Here is a 20,030-nt window from a genome sequence, read left to right as displayed (position 1 = left end):
AGGTGTGTTTCCCCTGCCTGTGCTGTAAATGAAAATGAGCATTGCCATATACACAGGACACAGCCAGCCTTTAAAGTAAACCTAGAACAAAATGACCACAAGGTGTTATGCTTACCTGGGGCTTCCTCCAGCCCCCTGTAGTCGGCTAGTTCCCTCCATGCCAGTCATCTCGGTTCTCCTGCAGTCGGATACACAATTTACCTGGGTTGGGGGCCATGGCGCAGTCTGGGTCCCAGCCGTGCTCACCCCTATCAGGATCACATAACTGGAAGTGTTCTGCGCAAATGTAGCTATCGTCTATAAGAACTGACTATGCACAGTTCTCTCCTGGCAACAGGAGCACAATCAGAGGTTGTGCACGGCCAGGACCGTGAATGCGCAATGGCCTGTGCCATAGCCAAGTTGCCAAATTTAGGGGCCTGACAGCAGCAACACTTAGGGAGGTGGGGAGACAGTGAAAGAGTTAACAGACTACAGGGGCCTGGAAGAAGCCCCAGTAAGTATAATTCCTTGAGGTTATTTTGTCTCAGGTACACTGTAAAGTGAACCTGAGATGGTTCATTAGCTCCTATTTATACTTACATGGGGCTTTCTCAAGCCCCATGAGCACAGTGGCCGTCCTCTTCAGCCCCTTTGTTCTACTGCTATGCCCCTCTGTTCTGCCAGAAAGTCGAGGACTTCTGCACATTATTAATATATAAATACTTACCTTTAGTTATTTTTTATATATAGATAATGCCTTAGTGGGATGCTTCTGGATAGTCCTGGACTTTCCAACATGCAACAATTGTTACCCATTGGGGATCATGAAACGATCTCTCAGGCAACAATTTGGGAACTGATGCTGCACAGAGGCATCACTAGCCTCAAGGGGGGCGCTCGGTAACAGTGGGTCTTGGGCGGTGAAAGGTACAAATCCGGCCCTGTCCGTAGCACTGTACACAGTGCAAAACAAATATTGGGGAACATACTATATATACAGAACATGAGAAGCTCAAGACACTGTACAAATTAGATTTTTCTGCCAAGGTTCATGTATAACCATATATGTTCTGGATATCCATATGGAAAACACTTACTATTCTTGGAGGAAAATTAGGGGTGGTCAGGGCCGGTTCTCTCATGAGGCAAGGTGAAACATTTGCATCAGGTGGCAGAGATTACAGGGGCAGCATTTTTGTACTGTGCTTACACTAACAACATATACACAGAGTAGAGAACTAGACTCACAGCCAGCCAGTGTGCTAGTGTGTTGAGCTGCAGCATGTCATGTGAGAACCGTAACCTCTTGAGGACCACAGTGATTAACCCCCCTAAAGACCAGGCCTTGTATTGTGAAAATGGCCCCTGCAGCTTTAAGGCCAAGCTGCAGGGCCGCACAACACAGCACACAAATGATTCCCACAGCACACAAGCGATTGTTTTTTTTTTATAAATAAGTATTTTTTCTCCCTCCCCCAGCCAGCCTATCACAGCGATCGGCTGTGATAGGCTTCAGCCTATCACTGCCGATCGCATTTTTGTGCCCCAGGGGGACAGCCGTGTCACACAGCTGTCCCCAGTGCTGCGCTGCTGCTGATCACAGCTCTGTACATGCTAATTAGACGGCGATTATGCCGTCTGACAGTCTCTCGAGCGGCAATTGCCGCTCGGAGACTGAAGGCGGGGCGGAGCTCCGCCCCTCAAGCAGGAGATGCACGCGCACCCTGCGATCTCCTGCAGTAGCCGGCCCCAGGACCTGACGCCAATTGACGTTAGGCAGTCCTGGGGCTGCCGCCTTGTTTATGCCCATTGGCGTGATGCGGTCGTCAGCTAGTTAATTGAAGCAAAGCAAATTGTCAGGTGCTGTGCGATCATTCCAAATCAGGTGGAGGGGGGGGGGGGGTTCGCATCCTCACAAGTTTGCCTCAGGCAGCAAAAAGTCTAGAACCGGCCCTGGGGGTGGTGCAAGATTTCTAAACCGACACACCTTAAGAATGACAAACCAGTTATGAATAATGATAGTGGAAAGTTTTTAAGTAGAACTCCACCCACATAAAATGGCATGGGTGGAAGGGCGGGTGGGGGGACGTGCAGGTATGAGATTGATGCTCACCTCTTTTAAAGAGAACCTGAACTGAAAATAAAAAGTCAAAATAACCATACACAGGTCATACTTACCTCCTATGTAATCTACTCCTCAATCTCTGTCTCCTCTCCTGCGTCCCATTTGTCCACTGTGATCAATGGAATTCTCTGTCCTCCATTTTAAAAATGGCCATTACCCCATAACAGCCTTCTCGTCAGCACACTGTTAACTGTAATATCAACCACTTGAGCCATAGGGGAACATGGACATTACCTTGCACATTTAGTTGTAACTGACAGGTGCTGATATATAACTGACAGCAACTGGTATATTTCAGTTCTGACAAAATATTGTCAGAACTGGAAGGGATCATTGTAAGAAGAAAATGGTGAGCCTCTGAGAGGAACTGACAGTGAGGTTAGTATGTAATATTTATTTGCAGTGTTTATTTTAAATAATTGTACTTGCTTCGGGTTCCCTTTAAGGCCTTTTCTGTATTTTCACAGCATATAACATAACATGCAAGTGTGTGACAGTGTGTGTGACATAACATCCAAGCGTGTCTCTCTGTCCTGCTCCTCTGGCCGCTACACAGCCTCTTAAACCTCTTGAGGACTGCAGTGTTAACCCCCCCCCCCCTTTCTCCCCACCAACAGAGCTCTATGTTGGTGGGGTCTGATTCCCCCCCCCCCTTCCGTTGTTTGTTGGGTTTTTTTTATTATCCAGTCCTCAAGAGAGGACAGAGAGGGGATGGCCATTGGAATGCAATACATTGTTTGGTGACAAACCCAGTTTCTGTCAGGAACAATTTGTCATATATTGATAAGTCTTCATCAGTGAGGTTAAGTATGCATAGCTAACTGACTACCTGCTTCCAGAGATCCTCCAATGGAGGACACTACCACATAAGGTGGAGAGAAAATTTAGGACAGTATGCAGAGGCAGCAGGAGAGCACTTGAAAACACATGTTGTTTTTGATGGTGTTATGTGTTGTAATGAAATGCAACGCCCCAGTGTGAAACTAGCCTTATAGTTTGCATTGTACTGTTGTGTCCTGGTCACCTGTTTGTGCTTGTGCTTACAGCCAACCGCTTGTGCAGCGCTTAATGCTGGGCGTTTGTGGGTGTAGAGAATGGTCTTCACTCTACTAATGGGAGTGTGTCTGGGTGGTTTTGAAGTTGCTGACCAGGTACTCAAGGTTCAATTCTGCGTTAATAAGATATCATAGACATTTAAAGGAGAACAAAAATAATTTGGCCAAAAACTGTACCGTGTTAGCCATCAGTAAAAGAAAGAAGTTTTGAATCAGGATGATACCATTTATTGGCTAACTTAGAAGAAATTGAGTAAGCTTTTGGCTATGAAGCCTTGGTGATTGTGATGTCAGTATAAAGGAATCAAGTCTGAGGAATGCTTCATAGCCGAAAGCTTACTCCTTTTCTTCTGGGTTATCTAATAAATGGTAAGTGTGTTTAGGCCCTTAGTGGCAGGAGGCAAGCTTTGGCACTCCCATCTAGCGGCAGGTCGCAAGCTATGGCACTATCATCTCCCAGAGTTAGCCAATAAATGGCATCTCTGCCCAGAGAATTACAATGTTTGTGGGATATAGAAGCTGCCGTTGGCAACTTCCTTTTTTAAAAATAAATGCTACTTGCTTGACTTTTATTTCAGTCCTCTGAATTATATGTTAGTGGCTCAGAATATGTATGCAAATCAGGTGTCCTTACTTACTCCGCTAGCTGCATTATTGATGTCTTTGTGTGATAGGCTACTTAACTCAAAGATGAGCCAGACAATTAGCTTTTCTTAAATACCATATTTTGACAAAAAAATTGTAAAAAGATAAAAAGCAAATATTATTTCAGATTACTTGCCTTGTTTATTTACATTCAAATGCTAAGCCACTTGACACTGATTGTAATAGACTTTGTCTAGACTGAGAGTGCCATAGCTTATCTCCTGCCACTAAGGGCCTGAACACACTAAGATGCCACTTTTTCAACATCTTAAACATTGATGGGTTACTGAAAAGTAGACAGAAGCCCGTTAGTGTGCTCAGACCCTTATTCAGTTTTTGCAGGTGTTGGGAAATGAGCAACAATTGTTCCTGCTGGGTGCAGTTAATTATTAATGCCGGAAAATGAGAATACTTGTGTTGTTTGTAATGAAAACTAATGCAACACAGGGTAAAAATACGTTTTGGAAATTAATAGTTACCTCCTGCAAATTAGAAAGGAAATTTCATTTTAAAAGCATTCAGTTGCAAACATTTGCGCAACACTGATACTTGTATTTAGCGTCCATAGTGAGAGTCAAATTTTACATTAAAAAGATGGCAGTCTCCATATTCTTCTGATTCCAGATTTCCTGTTATTCCAGCTGTTTGTACCAAGTACTTACCATTTTAATTCCTTTTACTGAAATAAATGGAAAATTCTGCTAAGAGCTGCAAATTAGCCTTCTGTGCCTTGAGGTCACTGATATTGTTCTTTGTAGATTCTGCTAGAATGGCTTTAGTTTCTCAGAGTAATATTTTCCCAATAACTAAAAGCTGGTGACAATACATTGCTCTACATACATTCAGAACAGCTGCACGCCCAGGAGGTGTATTACGTCACAACTTATGATACTGACCAGAAAGTGTCCATACCATAACCGGTATATGTGGAGACCTGGGAAAGCAGACTGCTAATAATACCATACCTGTTCTCTTTGCATCCTTTCATGTTTTATCAGTTCAGGGGCCTTCTGAAAAATATACACAACTTAATACTGAATTCAATATTTGTGTCACTGACCAACCGTTTCAAATGATCAGTTTTTAGAGCAAACATTTATTTCTTGTGAAGATAGACAGTGTGCATTACCTGCTCTCTGTCATGACATGAGATGGAATCTCCGTGTGGCTTCTTGCTGCACAAATGATCTTCAGTCACTTCTGCAATGTGCTGCAAATGCCAAATATCCACCTGCTTTATTCAAAGAGCAGGTCCACTGGGACATCCCTCTGTGCAATGAGCCAGCCTGTTTTTTTCCTTATGGAATAGGGAAACTTATTTTTGAACTTCCATGATGTATTGTATTTGCTTTATATTTTAGAAAAGAAAGTCTGGAGTTTGCATAAAACTTTTCCCTGCTTAAGTGTATTTGATAGTTTTCTTTTGGTATAATTTGAGTACAAAATATATATTGTTTAATTTTTGTTAATGATTTAAATGAAAGTGTAACCAAATTATGTTATATCTGTCATCAGTTTCTGCTCGTTGTACAGAATATGAATGTTATTCTTCAGTCTTTGGCAGCATAACATGCTCTAATACAGTACAAATCCCTCACCTGCAGTACTACTATATTAGAGAGAAGTGAGACAGGCCATTGTGATCGTTAAGGTGTGTCTGCAGGTGAGTAGTGATCAAACAACACTGAGGATCTCTGCTCTACTTGGACTGTATGACTACCAACATTAAGGAGCAATGTGAAAACTAAGAGAAAGCTTAGTTACTATCTTTTAAATTAATTTAAATAAATACTATTTTTCTGTTTGATACATGTTCAAGTGCAGTAGAACCCCCCCCCCCCCCCCAAATGATGTGTTCTTCTGGCTTTTAAATGGAACTATACTGTTTTTCTATTTTATTTAATTGGATTTTGTAATGCTTGCATATTTCCAGGGATATACCATATTTTTCGGACTATAAGACGCTCCTGACCATGAGTTGCACCAAGGTTTAGAGGACAAAAACCCGGGGGGAAACTATATACTTAACCTGGTGCATCCATGGTGAAGGGGCATCTTGTGGATTATACCCCCTTGTACCTCTTTTGTCTCCCTGTGTCCTCCTCTGCCTCCTTGTGTCCTGTGTCCCCCTCTATGCCCCTTTGTGTCCCTCTCTATACCCCTTTGTGTCCCCCTGTGTTTTCCGTTTGTCCCCCTGTGTCCTCCTCTGCATGGGCACAGTATAGGAAGTCCTATGACATTGCGGCGGGTTGGAGGTTCGTATTGGCAGGCATTCACAAGTCAGGAACTCCCTGCATTTGGACTATAAGACACGGTGACTTTTTTCCCCACCTTTGGGGGAGAAAAAGTGAGTCTTATAGTCCAGAAATACAGTATATTTAATAAAGGTGCCTTTTAATTTGGGTTTGGAATGTTGCCAATAGTAGAAAATCAGTAATGTCACCAATATTCTACTATTTACTTCTTTAACCTAAACCGCACATTAACCCTCCCCTTTCTATGCCTAACACTAACCCCCCCACCTATGTCTAAAACTAACCTCCCCCTTACCTACACCCGAAAGCAAACCAACGGTTTTACAGCTGAAGCACCAAAACTCTCTGCGCCCACTGTAGCCAAACCTCCGGAACCCAAACTACCCCCTCCCCCAGTCCTCAGCTATACTACCTTCAAGCACCTATTGCCAAAGCACCACTGCTAGCTGGAGTTCATCTGTACAATGGTCAAACTCTGGCACCCAAATTAAACAGTCTGTGCCGCCATATCCACAAATTGCATTGAGGCCTATGGTGGCACCCAATCTACCAGGTATGCTTTGCGCCCATTTTAACTGCTTTGTTTACAGGCTAGTATTTTTGTATTTTCAGTTGATGTTTTATTTTACAATTATACATTTCAACACAGGGTGGTATCAGTTTTTAAAGCCTCACAGTTTTTTAATAGCAAAACACATCAATGGCTTGTGCCCGAAGAGTTTGGGATAGGTTCAATAGATTTATGAACACTGTGTTATTGAGTCCTTGCTCTGCATTGCCTCTAATCTGATTGGATCAGTGTAATAATCCGCTCAGCTGTCTGCACAGGCAGACAGCTGTTTGACCATTCCTTAAGTCTAAGGGCTGCAGGTCTCTGGAAAAGAGACCTGTCTTTACTTTGCAAGTTTCAGACTTGCTCTGTCACTGAGGAATTTGCATACACTTGTCATGCAAATTGCCTAGCCGCCTCCTTTGAAGGCTTGCAGTATAAATACCATGTTTTCCCAGGATCCTTTGCTGGTCATGATGGTTTGTTACTGCTAAACACTCCTGGAGTGTCAGCCTTGCTATTGTTTGCTAAAGATTATCTTAGAGTATTCCTGGGGACTGCACTAGGCATCCCTCTAGTGCAGTCAGGTTGTATTACTTATATTGCCTTGTTCTCTTTCTCTGCTTCGATTGTCTTGTCGCCAGCGGCGGTCGACAGGAAATCGTTCTGTCTGTCTGGGAGTGTAGGCCAGAGCTGCAGTTGCTGCTGGCTGCTCCATCTGTCTGGATTGCATTCGCCCTAGTGGTAGTGGCAGTGCTTCCTTCTGTATTCTGCCTTAGGGGTGCTAACCAGAGCAGCGGTAGCTACTGGTAGCCCCATCTGTTTGTCTGTCTGGATCGCATCCGCTCTAGCGGTAGCAGCGGGGGGTTCCTTCTATATTCCGCCTTAGGGGTGCTAGCCAAAGCAGCGGTTGCTACTGGTAGCCCCATCTGTCTGTCTGTCTTGTCTGGTACGAACGCTCGGTGAGGTAACCGTTTAGCAAGCGTTCGCGTTCTCTATTTCGTGTTTGTGTTTCATTGGTTAGTTAGGGTGGCACGCTTATCACTGGGCGCCTAACGCGCGGTGATCGTGCTTAAACGCGTTCGCTGTTGCGAATGAGTGCGGTGTTCGCGTTTAGCTAGCGTTTGTTATTTTCCTTGATGTTCTTATTGTTGTTGCTTGCTGTGCATTTTGCTACTCTCCTGCTCTGTCCTGCTCAGTTTTTTGTCCGTTCATACTTTGTTTCTGCGGATGCGTGTTCACCGTCGCTGGGTGGCGACTAGATTTGTGGACACACATTCATTCTGTCACTGTCCTCTTTCTTTATACTTGTGCTCTGTCTAGTTCAGTCTTGTGTCACTATTGGCAATCGCTACACTTGCGATTGCATTCTCACTTCATTTCCATTGTTGTGCGCTCACCGTCGCTGGGTGGCGACTAGATTGGTGGACACACATACATTCTATCTCTGTGCTTACTCGGTCTTGTTTCGCTGTTAGCAATCGTCATCTCTTGCGATTGCATTCTCACTTGGTTTCCGCTGTTGTGTGTTTGCCGTCGCTGGGTGGCGACTAGATTGGTGGACATACATACATTCCTTCTCTGTGCTTATTCAGTCTTGTGTCGCTGTTAGCAATCGCCATCTCTTGCGATTGCTTTCCCACTTGGTCTTCACTGTTGTGTGTTCATCGTCGCTAGGTGGCTACTAGATTGGTGGACGCACATACATCCTGTCTCTGTGCTCTCTCTCTTTAAGGGCTATCTTGTCCTGCATTGCTTCCCCTCGTACAATTCCTATCTGGCATCTGTGGCGGTACAGAGGGGTTGTTCCTCTGTTCTCCACAGCTCCATCTGTCAGCAGGAATTCCTCTCTACAGGTGCATAGCACCATTGCTGGATTCTCTCCGATTATACGCTTGTGGAGGATTTCCGCAGTGTCAGTGCGCTGACCTCGGAAATAATTACACAATCGTTACTATCAGGAGGAAGGGAACACTGTCAGTCAACAAATAAATATTACCTGAGTTTTGGACCTTTCATTTAAAGGTGAACTCAGTGAAGGTTAACACACACACACACACACACACACACAAACACACACACACACACACACACACACACACACACACACACACACACACACACACACACAGAGATTTAGAGAGAGATAGTTGCAAAGTTACATAGTTAGTTTGGTTGAAAAGTTCATCCAGAAATAAAAAAATCACTGGCCTAAACCTGCCCATATCCCAGATGATTCAGAGAAAGGTGAAAAACACTTATGAAGCTTGGGCCAATTAGCCTTAGAAGGGAAAAAAATCCTTCATGGCTCCAGATGGCAGTCAGATAAATCCCTGGATCAACTCTGCTGGGAATTACCTAGTAATTGTAGTTGTGAATGTCTTCAAAGTGAAGAAAGAATCCAAGCCTTTAACCACTTCAGGACGAGAGCAATTTTCACATATCAGCGCTGATCCCATTCATTCACCAATAACTTTATTACTACTTATCACTCCTAGTGAACCCCAAAGGACCGGCACCACACAAGGTTTAAATAGCTCAGTGGATGTTTATTGCAGCATCTAGCAATAAAAGGACAACAACAGCCCGCTGTTTTCAGCCTGTAAGGTCTTTGTCAAGGTGCAACTTGACAAAGGCCTTACAGGCCGAAACAGCGGGCTGTCGTTGCCCTTTTATTGCTAGATGCTGCAATAAACATCCACTGAGCTATTTAAACCTTGTGTGGTGCCGGTCCTTTGGGGTTCTTTATTGTTTAAACCCCTCGGTACAGGGGTGAGGACCAGGCACATCATTCCTTTTGATTATTTTCTGTGGTGCTCCTGAGTTGTCGTTTTTACTTATCACTCCTAAATGATCTATATATTGTTTTTTTCAGGACAAATTAGGCTTTTAGTGGGTAATACTTTTGTTTAGTAATTACCTTATTTTCTATGAATTTTAAAGGGAAAAGGATGGGAAAAATAGAGAAAACACACTATTTCTCAATTTACATCCGGTTTAGCTTACAATAAACAGTGCTAACTATAAGTTAAACCCACACATTGTATTTGCTTATCCATCCTGGTTATAACAACATGTAGATTATGTTCCTAGTACAATGTATGGTGACAATATTGTATTTGGAAATACAGGTGTCTATCTAAGACATTATTTGCAAAAATAGTAGTAATATACCCTCATGGCATACATATTTAAAAAGCCAAGTTTCTAGGGTAAAAATATATGTTTTTTTCTTTCATATTCTGTAACTTTGTTTTAATTTTTATTTTGGTACAGGATATGCAAAGATTTTATTGCTTTTGAATAAGTTTGTGACTAAAAAGAATGCACAAGACATGGGCCTCAACCTTAAAACTCTTAAACTTTATTCTACTACCTATCACGGTTAAAATGTTACCATATATGTCTCTTGTAGTTTTCCTACGACTTTCCCAAGTGTTTTTAAAATTTTGAAATGTACTTTTTCTGTTTTGATTGCATTTGTCCCTACCTATTTTTTATGTGACATAGATCCAAGGTTTAAGAAGCTCCAAAATGTATTCTACAACTTGTCACGGTTAAAATGATACCACATGTGCCACATTTATTAACAAACTGGTAGAGCACTCTCGACAAATACACATGACGTATATATACGTTGTGTTGTCATGAAGTGGTTAAATGCACCTATAAATGTGGTGAGATATTGTAGATTTTAACTCTAGTTTAGATTTTAACTCTTACTGTAAAGAACACCTTTCCAAAAAGATGACAAAAACGTACGCAGATCATGTCCTCTTCCCCTTGACCTTTGCACAAGCCTAGGGACAAAAAGCTCATAGGCCAAGCTTTTATATTGTCCTCTGATGTATTTAAACATATTAATCAGGTCACCTTTCAGTTGTCTTTTTTTCAAACTATATAAGCCCAGTTGTCCAACATTTCTTGGTAATTGAGATCTTCCGTCCCTCGGATTAATTTACCATAGATGCCTGTGTTTGTACCCGTTCTAAAGATCAATGTCCGTTCTGTGGTGCGGTGGCTAAAACTGTATCCCATACTCTAGATGTGAATTCACAAGTGATTTATACAGGGTGAGTAGTATACTAGCATCTCGAGACTCTGGTTGCTTTAGCTACCGCTGTTTGGCATTGTATATGGTTATGTAACTTGTTATTAGCCAGTATTCCCAAGTCCTTCTCTGAACATGATGTTCTCAGCTGTATGCCTGTTATTTTATATGGTAGTTTACCATTGGTATTTCCAAGGTGCATGACTGCACATTTATTTGCTTAGTGTTAATAATTCTGCATAATTTTCTATCATCTGTGAAAATGGCTAGTCTGTCTACTAAATCATTAGTAAATAAATTGAAAAGAATTGGACCTAGGACTGACTCTTGCATGACCCCACTGCTATCATTTTCCCACACATTTTGAGTTTTACCGCCACTTGTCACAGATTTCCCTGCGCTACTTGCGCAATCGAGCACACAAAGCATGATTTGGAGTACCCCTTAAACTGTTAGCATGTTTTTTTTTAGAGTGTTTCTTTCAGCATAGGCCTCTGCTCTGGAGGAAGTGATTGTTTATTGTCCCCACTGTAGAAAGCCCTGTAAAAACCATTAACTTCTCAACGGGTCAGGTTTCTCCACCTAATGACTCCCCTCACATTCTTTAAGTCTACCTCAAAGGATATTGATAAGGAGAGTCCGAGAGCCCAGAAACCAGATTACATGTCGTAAATTTCTGGCTGTCTAAAGCTACATTCCTCCACATGCTCTGACAGAGGGAATGCCTTATAATTAATCTTGCAATAAAAAGTATTCATTTTACTAAATTAATCAGCTTTCCATAAATGCCAGCCATATCAAAATTAACAGATGTGCACTAGACCCAAATCTGGAGGTGTTTAAGCCACGAAGCATTTGTCTACCATTTTCTGGCACAGAGATATGGTATTCTCTGAAATGAAATATCATAATTCATATGCGTTTACTCTCTGTATGAAGCCCAGGACACAAGGCAAGCATTGGTCTTATTTTCCACATAATGTGTTGAAATGACGCAGAAATATGATCACTTCAGATATTCCATATCTCTTTCTCCCTCTGATGACGGGTGTGCAACTAGATCATGTGGTAGAGACTGCCCATCTCTGGATACCATATCCACCCTCTAGTGGAGAAAGAGTTAAATGGCTGGACACACAGGCTGTCAGAGTCCCTGACATTATCCATATTCCATCGAGGATCTGGGCTTTCCATAATTGGACTATTATATCTTCTGTTTGGTCTTACAATCCCAAAAGGACATGGTAATTTCTAGTAACTGCTCAGACTATAACTAGTTATTATTTTCCCCTTTAATCCTTATCATTTTACTATATCCATCTGTTTATTTTCTGTAATCCTTTTATGCATTGTTATATTATAAAATAAACGATTAAAAATCGTTTGTCTAAGTGCTTGTTCTGAATAGCTTTGCAAAACGTCCCGCTTTTCTGAAGAGAACGTTACCATAACCATTTTATTGATTTTGTTGTCTCTAGAAAAGTTGTTGAATTAATCCCTTTTCCTCACAGGACTAGCTAGAGTTATATTTGCATTTTCGCACGCTAATGCAAATTGGTGGCAGCTACCTGATCTCACAGATCACAGGTTGTACTAATTGTACTTACAATCTAAATTGTATTGTGTGTGGACTCACCAATCAATCCAAAAGGTTACTTTGCCTGCAGTGCTGAATGCCTTCAGGATTCCCTCTGAGACTATGGTAAACTGTGGTAAAGGGAACAGGAATTGGAGACGGGTGAATTGGGTGACGTCATACCACTCTTTGCCTTCAGTTTAAAGGATACCTTAGCGCTGACACACATTTAAAAACTGCTCCCTCATTCTCATCCATCTCTCTCGGCTCTGTTATGTTTTTGGGGATGGGGCTCTAGTGCCCTAAACATCTTTAAATTTCCTGCCAGGGCTCCCTATCCCATTGGTCTGTTTCCTTGGAGAAAAAAAAAGATGCTTAGACTCTAGCTATCCTTAGTATAGATAGAGCTGTGGTGGGAGCAGTGTGTGTGGTGTGGGGTGCGCGGAGATCTTCAATCAAGGTATCTAAGGGAGGATATTGGCGTGGGACATTTCTGAGGATATTGACATGGGAACATTTGTTTAAAGATAAGTATTCATGGTTAATTATTAATATTAAAGGAATTTGTTTCATTGTTGTGTTTTTATTTATTTTTAACTCTTTGTGGAAATGGGTAAGGGGTACCATGTACCCCTATACTCATTTCACCTGGGGAGGGGGCTGACATTGGCCCCCACCTCCTCCTGGGGCACTGGAGGTGAGGCTTGTCCATGGATTAGACAAGGGCTCGGGGAATGAGGGGAAGGATTTGCCGCCCCTCTCCTCCAGAGCCCTCACCATACCATGGGCTATGTGGGCTGGTATAGCTCAGGGTGTGAATCCCCACGCAGCCAGGGCTTCGCATTCTGGCTATCCCAGCCTGCATGGGGGACAAGGGATTAAAGAGGCTCAGGAAGGGGGACCCCACTAATTTGGGGGGGGGGGGTTCCCATACTCTGAACATATATATATAAAAAATTACATTTAGATACATGTTGATACGTTATCTGTCATTTTGCCACATTTAAATACACTGCGCCCCAAATTATTATGAAAATTTTATTTAAGTGTCATAAAGATTAAATATTATGTTTTTCAATTAAACTCATTGATGGTATTGTGTCTCAGGGCTCTTTTGATCACTGAAATCAATCTCAGACACCTTTGACAACTAGTTTGCCAGTTGAGCCTCATTTAAAGGAAAAACTACTAAAAAGGGTGTTAAACATTTTTAAGCAGACCAATTTCAAGCAATATGAGAAAGAAAAATTCTCTCTGCTGCCGAAAAGTGTTAAATAGTTGAATGCCTTGGATAAGGTATGAAAACCTTTATATTTCATGAAAACTTGTCTCTTGGTCTACATGAGATTTTAGTTCGTTCTTTAACACCAGTAATTTACTTTCAGTCAAGCCATACTGATTAGTTGCAAGCACAATTACCATTGTCCACGTTCCATATCCAATATGCTCTTCTTGCCAGATTTTTACAAAGTCTAGAGATAATCCCCATACTGTACTGGCTCCTAATAATTAGAGCTACAGCACAGATTGCCCAGCAAGCTTGTGGTGAACCAGAACCAGAAGGGGCTTAAAGGACCAAAAAGACCTTTTACTAAAATGCTATGCAAAAGTTTGCCCTCTTAAAACATAATGTATTTGCGATTATTCAGATTGGCATGAGCAACTGAGCATATGATGTCTCCCACAATGCATCACTGCTGAATATGGAAGTTGTTCCTTTGTGGTCCCTGTAAGCTAAACACAGCTCCAGAACCACTAAAAATGCAATGATGTTTCAACTGTTAATTGTTCAGGGCCACAATAATCTAACATGCATACAGGCTGCTTCAGACTGTTTGGTCCTCATCAGTGCATGGCATGGATCAATGTGGCTCTATGTGGTAGGACTTGAAACACCTAGAGTTACCGAGTACCCAGCAAGCTCATGGTGAACTAGAACTCCTAGAAGTGTGTAAGGCGCTAAAATAATTAGGAAAACCTCTAGTGACATAACCAAGTTTCATATATCTCGATAACATTTAGACAGTTCAGTCCTCTTCAGACAGATCAAACAAAGGACCTTATCCAATTAACTTTTTCTCCTGCGTTTTCTCCCAGAAGAGAACATTTTTCATCTTATCAAAAAATAACTTTTAAGCACTTAGCAATTGAAAAAGTACTAAACAAGTAGGCAAAAAAGTAATACCATATTAAATACTTTCTTGCATGCTGGGAGCTTTAACATTGATTTATTGGTAAGGTTTACAAATATATCCTTGGAGAGAACGCAAGAGAAAACTTAATAGGATATAGGATATACTCTCACACAGAACCCTCCCTTTATCAATGCCTAACCCTAATGCCTGTAAACCTTAACCCCCATGGTGATGCCTAACCTTAACCCCCATGGTGATGCCTAACCTTAACCCCCATGGTGATGCCTAACCTTAACCCCCATGGTGATGCCTAATCATATCCCCCATATTGGTGGTTTACCCTAACTTTTTCCCGCCCCCTCCAGTTGGTGTCTAAAATTAATTCCCAACCCTGATGGTGCCTAATCTTAAAGGACACCCCAGGTGAAAGTAAACAAATGAAATAAAATAATTGTATCTATCCCCCTTCTCTTAAAAATGACGTTTTAAGATATTCCACAGTTTTATTTTATATTTAAATCTACTTTTTAAGTTTTTACTTTTTTATTGTTCTTGCTTAATGACAGATTCATTGAAGTATGCCAGAGCTAAAATCTATGAACTATTGACTCTTTATCTATTTCCTGCTCTCAGAAGCCATTTTCTGCTAGGAAAGTGTTTTATAGTTGTAATTTCATATCAGTGAGGGTCACACTGTAGTCTGACCCAGTCCTGATTTAGACAGGAACTGCCACTTACATACCTGATGTTTAACTCTTTCAGGCAGAGAAAGAAAAAAAGCCTAGTTATTTGTGTGCTTTGCACTGTACATACACATGTCTATATTATCATGTCACATTTCACCTCGGGTATCCTTTAATGCCCCCTCCCACCCCATCCTTTTTAGTTTTATTATAAGAAAGAGTTTTTTGTAGCTGCAATATTGTAGTTCATATTTAATAGTCAATGTAGTGGTTCAAATTCAATGCAGTAGTAGCCAGAAATATAAAGTTATTTTAGTAGTTCATTTCATTATCTTATTATAAATACAGTTTCTAATAGCCACAATATAGTAGTTCATATTCAATAGATATGGATATCCATAGTTTAGTCACAAATAGAAACAAGCAAAGTGTGGCTACAAATACTGAGCACCCTATACAAGTGCTAAGTGAGCAGCCGCTATAACTGCTCTTTTATCAGGCACTTCCGGTGTTAGCCACTAATCATGGCCATTAACATTAGGCTCTATGGCTGGGCTCTTTTTACCAGGGCTCCTGTGGCGCCACTCCCTCCTTAACTGCTTGCCGACTGCGTCACGGCGATGGGAATGGCAGCAGCGGCAGCCCCATGGCTGCCTAACGCAGATCGGCGTAAGGTCCTTGAGGCTCCCAGTGTATCTCCTGCTTGGTAGGTGGAGACTGTTCATCTAATCACCTTGTACATCACTGCGATCTGCAGCAGCGCTGTACTGGGGACAGCCATGTGACATGCCTGTCGCCCTGGGACACTACAGAGCAGAAGCCTGTGACAGCCGATCACCATGATTGGGGAAAAAAATAGGTATATTTATTAAAAAATAAATAACAAAAATATTTATAAAAAAAAAAATAAACACAGGGGAACGATCAGACCCCACCAACAGAGAGCTCTGTTGGTGGGGAGAAAAGGAGGGTGGGAATCACTTGTGTGCTGTGTTGTGCGGCCCTGCAGCTTCGCCTTAAAGCTGCAGTGGCCTATTTTTTTTAAATGGCCTGGTTAATGGCCAAGGGGTTAAGAATGCAGTACGCCAATACCGCAGGATTGGCCAAGGATTTTGCTGTCTCAACCCAGCTTGTATGGGACTGCTGAAGCGCTGCATTTCTGAGATGGGACCACTTCTCCACATTTACAAAAGTTGTGTTTTGGGGTTCTCTTTTTAGTTGTCCTACAGCTGGGGTTTAAACACAGATATATTTTTCTCTTTATTTACAGTTGCCTCTATTTATGAAAATAAATATATGCCTTATTTGTTTAATTAAGTTATTTTGTCTCAAGATCTTTCCAAGGGAATTCCTCACCAGCACCAATGCAACATAAGGGATGATATAAATATGAGATCACAGAAACCATGGCACAATGTAATGCTTGTCTGAGGCACGTAAGCACCTAGTTCACACCAATGATCTTTTTTAAGAAGTCATTCTTCATTCTTCAATGTACCGGTATGTTAAAGCTGAATTTAATAAATGATTGTGTTTCATTACAGAGTATTGTCAGATCAGTGGCAAAGATCTTCCCATGTTGGGATTTATTTTGCTGAAGAGTATACAGAAAAAGTAATATTTTAAAGGGCTTTAAAGGACACAGGAACTTAGAGGGGATATGGAGGCTGCCAAATTTACAGTATTTCCTTTTAAACAATACCAGTTGCCTGGCTGTCCTGCTGATCCTATGCCTCTAATACTTTTATCCATAGACCCTGAACAAGCATGCAGATCCAATGTTTCTGATTGAAATCTGACTGGATTAGCCACATGCTTGTTTCAGGTGTGTTAGTGGATAGTTAGCTGGATAGTGTAATGGTTAAGGGCTCTGCCTCTGACACAGGCGACCTGGGTTCGAATCTCGGCTCAGCCTGTTCAGTAAGCCAGCACTGATTCAGTAGGAGACCTTAGGCAAGTCTCCCTAACACTGCTACTGCCTATAGAGCGCGTCCTTGTAGCTGCAGCTCTGGCGCTTTGAGTCCGCCGGGAGAAAAGCGCGATATAAATGTTATTTGTCTTGTCTTATTTTGTCTATTCAGACACTACTACAGCCAGAGATCAGCAGAATGCCAAGCAAATGGTATTTTTTTTAAAGGAACTAAATTTGGCAGCCTTCATATTCCTCTTAGTTCAGGTGTCCGTTTGAGGGAAATTGAAGCATGAGGAATATAGAAGATGTTATTACAGACTTCTGTTATACAATGGTTCTTGTCTGTTTGTTATGCTCATCTTCTAATACAGAATAGTGTTTAGCTTTTACAGCTACTTTCTCTTAGTACACATCTAGAGGAAAATAATTGTTAATGTAGGTGATACATTTTAGTTGCTGTTTATATATATTTCCACAAGCACTTTTTGAAGACCACTGACATCTCCTTCTCTGGCAAGATGTTACAAATGACTGAATAAATCCCAGACACTTGGACACACACAAAATAATTTGTTGGCCATTAAACTCATCCCTTACAACAACATTACCTATTCTCTCTTCTAGTAATTATGAATAACACTGTACCACATAGACATTGACAGATGTGCAATTTTTCCATGGCTTTTTATGCCACCAGCCACTAAGCAAGGGCGATGATTGCATTTGTGTGTCTCATAGATGGCCAACAGATGTAGGATCTAAAATCTATACTTGAAATATTTAGAACAAACAGTTGGAGAGTTTCTGTACATAGTTTTTTTTTTCCGGCTACAATAATTTCAAGCGCCACTACTATTTATCTATTTTAGAACATATTTCTTTACAGAACATCAGTGCACACTGCTGGAGCCCTGTCTGGCAGAGTTGAGTGAACTTCATGTTTAGTGTGTTTGAAGGTCATTTGTGGCATCTGTGCAGGCCAGGCAGTACTGAACACAACCTGAAGAATGGTCTTGGACACCATGTACCTTGAAGCTTTTATGGTTAACATTTTTGACATGGTATCCATTGTTTTATTACATAAATAAAATTGGTAACTATGCAACATATTAATTAACATTTCTCAATCCTTTCTTGCTCCTTGCTAGCTCCAAGCTATTATCGTTTAGTCTTTCATTTCCCATGATTCACAGCAAAAGAAGATGATGGATTATGGGAATCGAAGCTTAGTCACAGAGTTTACCCTCAGTGGTGTGTCCCACTCATATGAAGTGCAGATAACTTTCCTCGTACTGTTTCTAGTTCTGTATCTGATGACTTTATCTGGGAATTTTCTCATCATCTCAGCAGTTCATACTGATCCACATCTGCATTCCCCTATGTATTTTTTTCTTGGTAATTTGTCATTTTTAGACATATGTTACTCAACTGTCACCATCCCAAAGATGTTGGTTAATATCCTATCACACAGAAAGACTATCTCATTTGGGCAATGCATGTCCCAGCTGTTCTTCCTCCATCTGTTTGGTGGTACAGAGTGCTTCCTTCTTACTGTCATGGCTTATGACCGCTATGTGGCCATCTGTAATCCATTAAGGTATCATGTTGTCATGAGCTACAAGTGTTCCTATTGGTTAGTGGCATCTACTTGGCTTGCAGGTTTCTTACATTCATTTACCCAGGCTTTTCTAACCTACCAGCTACCATTCTGTGGTCCAAACAACATAGATCATTTTTTCTGTGATGTTCACCCCTTGGCTGCATTAGCGTGTTCGGACACCTTCTTTATTGATATGTTTATTATAGCCAATAGTGGAATGATATCACTTAGTTGTTTTGTGGTGCTGTTGTTCTCCTATGTTGGAATCTTAATCACAATCTTAAAGATACAATCATCAGAAGGGAGACAGAAAGCTTTCTCTACATGTGCCTCTCATCTGTTGGTTGTTACGTTCTTCTTTGGCCCATGTGTATTTATCTACTTGAGGCCACCAGTGAACTACACAGAAGACAAATTAGTGTCTTTTCTGTACACAGCGCTGACTCCTCTCCTAAATCCTATTATTTACACTTTAAGAAACCAAGAGGTAAAGGCTGCCATCAAGAAATCTTTTAAAATAAAATTATCATTACAACAGCCGAAGCACATTAAAAACAAAAACATTTCTGCAGTGTTAAAACACTTCTGAAATGTGTATCGCTAATACGTCACCTGTGTTCGGCAGGTAAATAACGTAAAACAGTTTAACATTTTCTGTCTGCTTATTGCAATTTGCAAAAGCTTGTTAGAGATGTGTCAAAATGGAATAGAACTACTGTATTTCAGGTGAAGGGATTAAAAGCAAGGCTAGTACATATAATCATTTTTACAGGATTTGTCATTATACAGTGATTCTTAAAAGCCTGTAAACCCCTTAATAATTTCTAAATTCACAATATTTATTTCAAGCACCACTGTATTTTTGTGAACGTTCTTACTTGTCCAGGCCATGGTATACTTAAAAAAGTAAAATTGGTTCAACTGTTGTTAGAAGACACTTCATGACTTCTACAGAGTAACCTCTACAGTGCTAATAAGGTGACCGAAATTCTTAGACATTTTATACACTTTGTTCAGGTAATCCACTTGCTTCAGCCAAAAATGTAGCGAATTAACCCTAAAAGTGCGTACACACGCACTACAGAAGCCAACGGCGGGTCCGTCGGTCCTTCGCACTGGGTGGACTTTCAGCAGACAGTGGTGCGTGTGTACGCACTGTTGGTGGACTAATAAGGCTGTTCCTGAACGATCCGCTGAGCGGATCGTTCAGGAACAGCCTTATCAGTCCGCTGACAGTGCGTACACACGCACCACTGTCTGCTGAAAGTCCGCCCAGTGGGAGGGTCCGACGGACCCGCCGTTGGCTTCTGTAGTGTGTGTGTACACACCTTAAGAGACAATGGGGTACATTCACCAAACCCCAGAAAACTCAGGCAGCACATGTCAGGTTTACCAGCAGAATCGGTTCTAGTTACAATGGGGCCCTAGGCAAAATTTGCATGTGGACCCCCTGGTGGCATT

At 41.4% G+C, this 20,030-nt stretch overlaps 1 protein-coding gene and 1 gene segment (V, D, J or C); one reads left to right on the top strand and one right to left on the bottom strand.

The window, feature by feature from the left end:
- The window catches only part of LOC137528857 (T cell receptor delta constant-like), a 348,846-nt gene that overhangs the window by 112,564 nt on the left and 216,252 nt on the right, over positions 1-20,030 (bottom strand).
- LOC137561848 (olfactory receptor 4E2-like) lies at positions 18,175-19,158 on the top strand. Its single transcript, XM_068273207.1, has one exon. The coding sequence runs from the start codon at positions 18,175-18,177 to the stop codon at positions 19,156-19,158; it is 984 nt and encodes a 327-aa protein (XP_068129308.1).

The sequence above is a fragment of the Hyperolius riggenbachi genome, chromosome 1, assembly GCF_040937935.1.
Source record: "Hyperolius riggenbachi isolate aHypRig1 chromosome 1, aHypRig1.pri, whole genome shotgun sequence".
Lineage (NCBI taxonomy): Eukaryota > Metazoa > Chordata > Amphibia > Anura > Hyperoliidae > Hyperolius > Hyperolius riggenbachi.
Note: the sequence above shows the minus strand (reverse complement) of the source record. Positions and strands in the feature narration are given on the sequence as shown.